The 10,020-nt window shown below is 36.4% G+C and overlaps 1 protein-coding gene across 3 annotated transcripts in view; it reads left to right on the top strand.

Annotated features, from left to right (window-relative positions):
* The window catches only part of LOC107654801 (uncharacterized), an 18,271-nt gene extending 14,350 nt beyond the window's left edge, over window positions 1–3,921 (top strand). For all 3 annotated transcript variants that reach the window (XM_016442057.1, XM_016442058.1, XM_016442059.1), the window contains 3 exons: window positions 2,231–2,335; window positions 2,773–3,010; window positions 3,722–3,921. In XM_016442057.1, coding sequence (XP_016297543.1) covers window positions 2,231–2,335; window positions 2,773–3,010; window positions 3,722–3,897 — 519 coding nt within the window. In that variant the 3' untranslated portion in view covers window positions 3,898–3,921. The remainder of the gene's footprint in view (window positions 1–2,230; window positions 2,336–2,772; window positions 3,011–3,721) is intronic.
* Window positions 3,922–10,020: the final 6,099 nt, after the last annotated feature.

Consider the following 10,020-nt stretch of genomic DNA (forward strand, 5'->3'; position numbering starts at 1 on the left):
TTTTTTTGCTCACTTGTGACTCCGTTTTACTCATGACAGTGTGAGCAGCACAAACCCCATGGAATCTGATCTTTTCAATTCCGATTTGTGCCACTTCCATATGTGGCACTAAATCCGATTCAGGTCAGATGTTTTGCAGTGTGAGCAGTCATATCGGAATTCATGCGACTTTTACGTCACTCTAGATCAACATTTATCACGCTCATGGGAGTCACTTCTAAGATTTTACACACCCAAAGTTATCAAGACAGTTACGAAAGGTAGAGTGGAAGCACAGTGATGTGCCAGAACTCATAAGTACTACAGTGACAACTCTATATACAAGCACAACATAAGGGCTCGTATCATAAAAGTTTCAAAACTCTGCTCTCTTCGGTCACATCTTTGTCTTTATATTTCATATTGCCTGCGCATACTTCCGTTGGCCTCTTTGGCAGATCACACTATAAATAAACGCATAATCGGTTTACTTTATGTCCTCAGTTCAGAACCATGATCGATTCACACTGGAATCGGAAAAAATCGGATCGGAGCAAAAATTGGAATTGAGCACTAAGGCTCGCAGTGTGAACGTAGCCTTTGTCAAATTCCTGATCCTTTTCTATACCCACTGTATATATATTGTCACAGGGTGAAGAATCACACGACAAGGATGGCTCAATAAATGCCCCAGAGGGTGGATTTATTTACTAGAGGGGGTGATAAAGAGAAAGGTCCAGGTGGGTGCTCCGGTGCCGTGAGTGCTCTCTTCCTTCTTCCCAGTGCAGTGGGTCCGTGCTGTGCTCCTGTGGGGCTGGTCAGTCACACGCTGCTGTCTGTGGGAGAAATGAGAGGGCGCGTTAATGCTCAGTCTCATGGAGAGTGTCTCAAAGGTGGCAGGGCTTGCGTGGCTTATGTAGCCGCCGCCTGATGAGCTGCAGCTGTGACCGATCAGCCTGTGACGAGGACGGGCAGGTGTTCCTCGCTTGTTTCCAGGGCGACGCTGATGAAGCTTCGGGATGCTCGTCACAATATATATATATATATATATATATATGTGTGTGTGTGTGTGTGTGTGTGTGTATATATATATATATATATATGCTTTCTACTAAAACAATGTGGGGGAAAAAAATCACTTTCCCCCCCATATTCCCTTTAAAATTATTTAGGTGGGTCTTGGGATAGATTATACTTGTCTAAGTGTGTCCTAGAATGAAAACGTTTGGGAACCCCTACTGTAATGGCTGTTACTCACAGCTGTCAAGTAGATGAAATCACTTCATAGATAGTGGTTTGTTGGACGAACTCCATCATGTGGTGGAATAACCCGCTCAGTCACAGATATGACAATAACATGTTTGAGGTGTAATCTCGTTTGCAACTCTCTTCACGATCCTATAGCTAAAACAACAGCACATGGCTTTGGTTATGGGTTTACAAGAACTGATACAATGTACGCCTAGAATTCACCTGCATGTGTACCTGTAAGTTGCTTTAGAAAGCATCTGCCAAATGTGAATGTAAAAGATAATAAAAAACTTAAATAAATACATAAAATACTTCTATAACAGCTGATAATTTCGCCACATTCTTCACAGACAAAACCAGAACAAAAATAAAAAAAAAAATAAAAAATTCTCTCTCTTTATTTATTCCTTCTCTTTCTAGCTTGTACTTATTTGAACAATGTCTAAGAACTTGGTATTACAACCAATTCCTATGTATGTTTGCCTCTTTAAGAAGAATCGCTTTATGTATCCCCCAATTGTAAGTCGCTTTGGATAAAAGCGTCTGCTAAATGACTAAATGTAAATGTAAAATGTATAAATAAATAAATAACAATAAAAACCTTTTGTTGATTCTAAGGTATGCCAAATCAAAAACCTTTCTTCTGTTCATATTGTCACCGTTCTGTTATGTTTTGTTTGCCATTTTCACCATGGTCACTGATTTGATTTTGTCATTCTGATCATTATTAATGACCTTGTTTGATCTGTGTATAAGTGCCTGTGTTTTCAGTTCTCATTTGTCTTTTCTCGTCTGTTATGTTTGTGTTTGCATGCATTCCTTTGTTTGGATTGACCTGTGGATATTATTTAAGTCTGTTCTGAATCGGATTCTTCCTCGTCATGCGTCTTCCTGAAACCCTTTGTGACAGACATTGATTTGAAAAATATAAAACAAGTTGTTTCGAAGACTTAAAATATATAATTAAAATAATATTTACTATGGTGTTTCTTGTTTTTAGAATTTACCATCAAGCCGTGTTGAAGGTCAAGACTCTAGATCATCTCTGGATGAACAGAAGCATCAGGATATCACAACAAACAAATCAGACTCACAGCCAGAGGAGGTACTGACTAAAGAGTAGAGCTTGAGCCTTAGACTTTCTGAGGGACATTGTCACCAGAATAAACACATTATCATTCACATCATTTTAGAGTTTAGACCGTATAACTCTCCAGGTCATTCCCTCCCTCAATACTTTTACTCCTGATGATGTGCTACAGTGTCTGATTTAAATGAATTCGATAGGAGTCAAAGGACTTTGATATTTCTTTATTATTGTAGCCAGCTGTCCAATTAAAAATTATGAAATTAAATGAATGTATAATGGAAACAACATAAAATATGAAAACATAACATTTTTGTCATGGTTTAGTTTATTGTCTGCATTTGCTATTCTTCATCATAAAATATTTTTTAAACATAACTCGGCTTTGAGTGAGCATAGTTTCTTTTTCATATAGAAATATGACTCTGCATTCATTATAATTCTTCCTATAACAGGACATTTGTAAAAATGGTGATATAAACACAACCCAATCACAACCCTCAGCACCACTGGATATTGCCAACTTGAAAATCAAAGTGGACTGGACAGAACCATTTCCAGATAAATGGAGTAAAAAATTACAGATTGCCATTCAGAGATGGTTGTCCAAACTGGAAGGAGCACCATCTGTCCACAGCATTAAACTCATGGATGATCAATCATTGGCACAGGTGCAGATTACACCATCAACGGGTGAGATGATTTATGATAATTCACTTGAATGCCCTTTTCAGTTTAAATCTTGTAGATGATAGTATCTGAAATAGCTAAAATACATTAAGTATTTTTTTTTTTTAGTATTGTTATATTAAACAAAGGCAAATACCAGTGTTGGTGGTAACACATTACTAGAAACGCATATTACAGATGACATTTCAAGTCAAGTAATAAGTGAAATATTAAGTCAAATGTTCATTTTAAAATGACAACTAACGCTAACTGTTAAGGCCAGTTCAAACCAAAAATGAGAACTTTATGAAAAAATAACCATTTATGGCGAAAATACTACATTTTTGTGTCAATCCATGTTCATTTTGACCACAAATATGTGCGGTCATACAGTGCTTGCTGTGCAACAACAATAGTCTCAGAATGGAGACGATCACTGCACTGCTGCACCACAATCATGCAATGCATCTGCCCCACTGCATATGTGTGTGTGTGTGTGTGTGCAGTGTGAATGCTCTAATCTGTTAACCTGGAAAAAAAATAAATACTGCAGACAGATCATGTGAAACAGGCATCGCTCACAGCTCTGTCAGAGCGACACTCTCTATTGCTTTTCTGCTGTTCACTATATTCAAGTGAAAACACTAAACAAAATGATTTCTTGCTGTTGAATGGTTTCTTCTGATTGATTTTACTTAGTGGGCTTTTATATTTTAAATATATTTTTCTCTGTAGCTCTAGAAACTTTAGAAAATCATGGGACTGTATCTTTGAATTTTAAACATGAAAATAAGGATGCGACTGCGCAGATTTTTCTGGATGAAGCACATTCTGTGACTGTATCACAAAACACCTCCACGTCGGACAAGAACAGAATTCCATCATCAAAGGTATCAAGTTTACTTTTTTAAGGTTTTGATTGCTTAGAGAACCAGGGGTGGATTTAGAAAATGATTTAAAGACTCCCTGCAGTCACTAATTTTATCCCTTAAAACTCATCATGTCTGTGATTGGCTACATTGCAAAAACACATTGTAAACAGAAACCTTTGAGCAGGTATGAAAAGCCCCGCCCTGCACGTTGACAAGACTAGTTATATGTTTGTGATGTAGGAAACGTGGGTGGTTTCAATCCATGTTTTTGATTTTGGTGCACCACAGTTTTAAGGAAAAAATACTCAGCAATGATACATTTGATAAATTTGCACATGGTTTGACTTGTGCAAATTTTTAAGCATATTATGCTAAAATGTTTTTAAGCATATTAAAAACCCCAGATAGACATAAACAACATTAAATACTCGATTTTTACCATAGGGTGTCTTTAAAGGGTGGGAAGGGGGTGGCTTGAGGACAGAGGCTACACACTGCAGCTGAATTTGGTTATCAATCACCACAGTTCAGAAACTTATAGAAATGACAACTGAATTAGATTTTATTAAATTAAAATCCTATGCAGTGTGTACTGAACCAAAGTTAACAACGAGTTGTTAATGCAGTGTGAATCAAAGATGTGTCTCAATTTTCTGTCATCTTTGCAAGAATGCAATATGAAGATTGCACAAAGTAAGATTTATCTTTAGCAACAGTGTGAAAGTGAATAGCGGTATTAAACATATCAATCAGTGCAATATGTGTCACATGACTAAATATGCGTTATCGTTTTTAAATATCGCAGTTTTCATAATCTACACTACAATATGAAATTTTGTACTTGGGAGTGTCTTCAAAACGCTCCGTTTTCACTGTCTCAGTGTGGACGAAAGGCCAACTTGTAAAGAAAAAAATGTGCTTTTAGTGTAGACGTAGCCTAGATCAGTGCTGGGCAACTGGCCCTCAAGTAGTGATGGATCATTAATGAACGATTTGTTCATTGTGCCTATCATGTGACATGAATGAAAGTCTTGGGAGGTAAACTACTCATTTATGTCCCTCATAAATTATCCTTGACTGCATTATAATGATTTCTTAATTTGGAATATGATCGAGATTACGTAGATGGATGTGTTTGGGGAATTAGGCTGTTGAAAATATAACATTTAACAACACTCAAATGAATGAAATGACTTGAATAAAGAATAATAAATAATAAAATAAAGTTCACTTTGCTAAACGAGATTGAATGAGAGAGTCAGTAAGATGATAATTCAGATGAATTATGACTTAAATGTGACTAATTCACATAATGCATAAAATTAAAGGAAATAATTAGGATTATTACTACTATTATAGTTTCTATGTTCAATATCTTTTTATTGCTTTTATTTTATTTTATTTTATTAATATTATATAAGACAACTTATAGAACTTACATTTATATTTTAAACACTGAGATTTACACAATTACTGTAAAAGTCACTGTTGGTATCAAATCCTTAAAATCCCATGATATGTTTTTAGGCGCCTTTTAAAACACTCAAGGACACCGTACATCATAAAAGAAAAGCAATAAAATACAAAACATCATAACATATTTTAGATGGCAAAAAGGTCTATATCCTATGTTCCCTTTATTTATTTTCTTACTGAGCAAAACTTTTCTCTGTTAGACAGACATTTTGGCGACTTGAACAAAAACATTCTTTATACTAGACCTGTACAGCGCACACACACACAAAAAGTGTGTAACTTTTAACTTTAATGTGCTATTTATTTTGATTTGACCCTTGATGTAACTAAATGGTTACCAAGAAATTCTATAAAAATTAATAATAAAAAATCAGAACAGTTCAATTCTTTGTAATAATATAATACTATATTATATAATGTATTATAATATAATATAAAATAATATAATATAATAATAACATAATATAATATAATATAATATAATATGAAAGAAATAAAGCAGATATTGCTCATGAATTCCCTTTTTGAGGTCAATTATTTATTAGTAATATAATATAATATAATAACAAACTGAAGCATTTAAACTGATAGAATAGAATAGAATAGAATAGAATAGAATAGAATAGAACAGAAAACAAACTGAAGCATTTAAACTGATAGAATAGAATCGGGATTACTAGAAACTTTAAGGTAAATGTGTTGAAGCAGGTTGGAGCTAAACTTTGCTGAAAATTGTCCCTCCAGGAGAAGGAGTGGACACAAAACGCAGAAAAACAATGAAAACAAAAACACACAATATAAAGTATAAAATGTTTAATTTATTTATTAATATTTTGTTATTTACATAAAATTCTCGTTTTTCGCTTTTTGGAAAAAAAACGAAAAAGGAGCCGTTTTCAAACTTTTCTACTTTCAATATTAAATCAAAAAACGAATGATCGAATGATACACGGATTGTTATGGCACAGTAGTACATCATATTTATAATTTTTTTTAGAAGAGGCATCCAAACCCAGGAAACTTTTTTCATGGCACATCACGTCATGCATACTTGCCTGACAACCATGAAGGAAATGAAGTGCTCACACTGCTGCAGAGGGCTTTTGATCAGAAACTGATCTTTACTGTTGGGACCTCTACAACCTCCGGTTTAGAGAATGCTGTCACCTGGAATGATATTCATCATAAGACCAATACACACGGCGGGCCTCTAAAGTATGAGTTCATTTAACGTCTGTGTTCAATTGTCCGTCATGTCCTGCAAAATCAGTAATCAAACATTACGTGTTTATTTGGCTTTCATGTAAATAAAATAGTGTATCTGAATATGTATATCTATTATTTTTCTGTCCACAGGTATGGCTATCCAGACCCTGACTACCTGAAGAGAGTAAAGGATGAGTTGAAGGCCAAAGGCATTGAATGAAGATTTTATTGATGTTCCCAAATGCACATCTAAGCCAAATGTTTACAAATAAGCCATTGATTGATTATGATATTGTAATACACTTATTTTATATATATAGTGACTTTCAGAAGTATTCAGACCCTTGACCAGTTTACTGAAAAACAAACTATTGAACTCTTGTTCGGTGTGAAGCAAATCTTAAATCTCAAAATTAATTATTTGAAAGCAGGATTGGTTTTAACAAAATAAATAAAAAACTAAAACATACAATCTTCCAAAAAATGCAACCCCTCTGTTCTGGAGATCCATGTTTACACAGCTGAAATTACAAATCATTTTTTTCTTTGGTGTATTCATACTATACACCTGCATACATGAAGAACACACTTTATCACGGCCACTAATGTGGTTAGCTAATGCTCACAAATGGAACATTGTAAAGTGTTACCAAAACATTTTCAGTGGGTCAAAATACTTTTGGCTGGCACCATATACAGTTGTGGTCACATGTAATGATCTTTAAAAAAGCATCATATGACCTCTTTAAATGCTGTGGGAAATGTACCAGTCTGAAGAGAGGTGTTGATAATGTGAGTAACCGCAGGCATGACTTAAGAAGAAATGGCCTAAAGTATGTGAGTGGGGATAGGATTGGAAAGGATAAGTTTGGAAATGTCCATCTCCGAGACTGGAGAGAGTTTCTGGTGTGGAGAATTGGTCATTGATGTTTCTTGTTTTATTTATTAAGAATATTGCAAAGTCATCAGCTGTAAGAGTTGATGAAGGAGGTGGGGGAGGAGGACAGAGAAGAGAAGAGAAAGTTTTGTCAAGTGTGCGAGAGTCAAAACAGTTGTTAATTTTGTTGTGGTAGTATGTTGTTTTAGCAGTGGAGACATTTGCAGAGAAGGAAGAGAGGAGTGACTGATACACACTAAGGTCGGTTGAGTTTTTTTATTTGCGCCATTTCCAGCCAGGGGGCAGAGGGGGTAGTACGTGCTGGTCTGGATGAAAGGGGGCAAAAGTTGTCTAAGCAAGATGATAGAGTGGAGCAGAGAGTGTCAGTAGCACTGTTTGTGTCCAGTGCTGAAAGCTGAGAGGGTGAAGGAAGTGAGGATGAAACCATAGAGGATAGGCGAGAGGGAGAGAGTGAGTGTAGGTTATGCCGAAAGGTGACCTGCGGAGGAATGTGTGCTATGTCAAGAGTTAGTGTGAGGTTAGAAGTGATGAGGAAGTGGTCTGAGGTGTGTAATGGAGTAACTAAATTGTTGTCAGTGGAGCAATAGCGTGTGTAGATGGGGTCCAGTTGGTTACCTGATTTGTGAGTAGCTGTAGTAGACATGCGCTTGAGGTCAAATGAGGCGAGCAAAGTGTTGAAGTCAGCAGCCTGGGGTTTTTCTAGGTGGATGTTGAAGTCACCGAGCAGTACCAGAGGAGTACCGTCCTCAGGAAAGTTTGATAGTAACACATCCAACTCCTCCAAGAAGTTACCCAGTTGACCTGGGGGAAGATAAACAACTACAAAGTGGATTTTAACAGGGTGGATAATAGTAATTGCATGTGATTCAAATGAACTGTTGCCTGTTGCCTGTAATAGAAGATCAAATTTCCATTCATTTGAGATAAATAGACCAGTACCTCCACCCCTCCCCATTCCCCATTGCGTGTGGGAAAAAGTGAAATTAATGGATACGGCTGCAGGAGTGGCAGTGTCCTCGGGTTTGATCCAAGTCTCAGTTAGGGCCATGAGGTTGAGACTGGAATGAGTAGCAATAGAAGGAATAAATTCTGCTTAGTTTATAGCAGACTGGCAGTTCCAGAGACCAAATGAAGTAGTAGAGGACATAGGGACAGGCCGTAGATTATTAGGATATTCTCTTAGATGCTCTAGATGCTCCCTATTTGAGCTACTGTTATTAAACACTTTCATTTACAAACAGTGGTGGAAAGAGTACTGAGAGTACTGAACAAGTAAAAGTACCATTACATTCCAAAAAAAGTAGTGTGAGTAGAGTAAAAAGTACTTGTCCAAAAAACTAATTGAGTACGGGTAAAAGAGTAGCTTATTTAAAAGTACTCGTGAGTAGTGAATACTGAGCTGTGGATTCTACCCCTCGTAATAAACACTCTAGACTGCAATTTAAAAATGTAGAAAACATTATACATACTGTAATTCACATTTTCCTTTGTTGTTTTTCAGAAAGAATTAAGAATATCCATCATCCAGCAGTTTTAATTTTGACTGCCATCCCTTTAAAATGCATCAAAACAACACGGAAAAACTATTAAAGTGATGAAAAGATGAAAGTTATTTCCTGTACACTCATCACCATTTAAATCATAATGTTTGAAAAAATAGATTTAAAATCAGGTGTAAGGACGCTTGTTACAATCACCAGCTGGAGTGCCCATGAACTCCTCTAGGGGGAACTCCATGCTGTACCTTTGCCATTCACCCCGGACTCCATTTCCAAGGTTCCCTCTGCCTAGGAACTCATTATCTGTTGACACCTGTTCCATATCAGGAGGACTATAAAGGTTGCACTCACACTCACACACATTGCTGACCCCTTGTCCAAATACCCACACTTGCGGTCTTGGCCACTTGAGAGCGCGTGCGCACGACAGGAAGTAAGTGCGCAAGACTGTCCCAGGTCTTAAAAACGGCAAAGCACAGTGCCCTTAACGCACACTAAATCCACACTATCTCGAAGACCGCTCCGGAGCACTATTCGAGGCTTAGTGTATCCCATCATGCATCATGTTCTGGAAATAAATCGTGAGACTTTTTGCCGAGATCTCGCGAGAGGTCACGGAAACCTTTCCAATGCAAGTTAAATATTAATATAATAATTAGCTATTACATATAATTTGGTAGAAAAACACTGTTTTTACGTTTTATTGGTGCAAAGATGAGTAGTGGTGATATTTATTTTGTACAACATTTGCAACTGCTTTTTATCACTTAAAGGCATAGTTCACCCAAAAATGTAAATTATCCCATAATTTTCTCACCCTCAAGCCATCCTAGGTGTATATGACTTCTTTTAGATGAATACAATCGGAGTTATGTTAAAAAATGTCCTGGCTCTTCCAAGCTTTATAATGGTAGTGAATGGTGGTCGAGATTTTGAAGCAAAATAAATTACGTAGGAAGTGGATGATGTAGGAAGTGACAAACACGGAAGTGCAGAGGAGAGAGCAAAACAAAACACTGGTCACGAATTTGAAGTACAAAACAAGGATTTGTAAAGAAAAATGTCAGAGGATTTGTTTTGATC

This window comes from Sinocyclocheilus anshuiensis, unplaced genomic scaffold, assembly GCF_001515605.1.
Source record: "Sinocyclocheilus anshuiensis isolate Anshui unplaced genomic scaffold, SAMN03320099.WGS_v1.1 scaffold819, whole genome shotgun sequence".
Lineage (NCBI taxonomy): Eukaryota > Metazoa > Chordata > Actinopteri > Cypriniformes > Cyprinidae > Sinocyclocheilus > Sinocyclocheilus anshuiensis.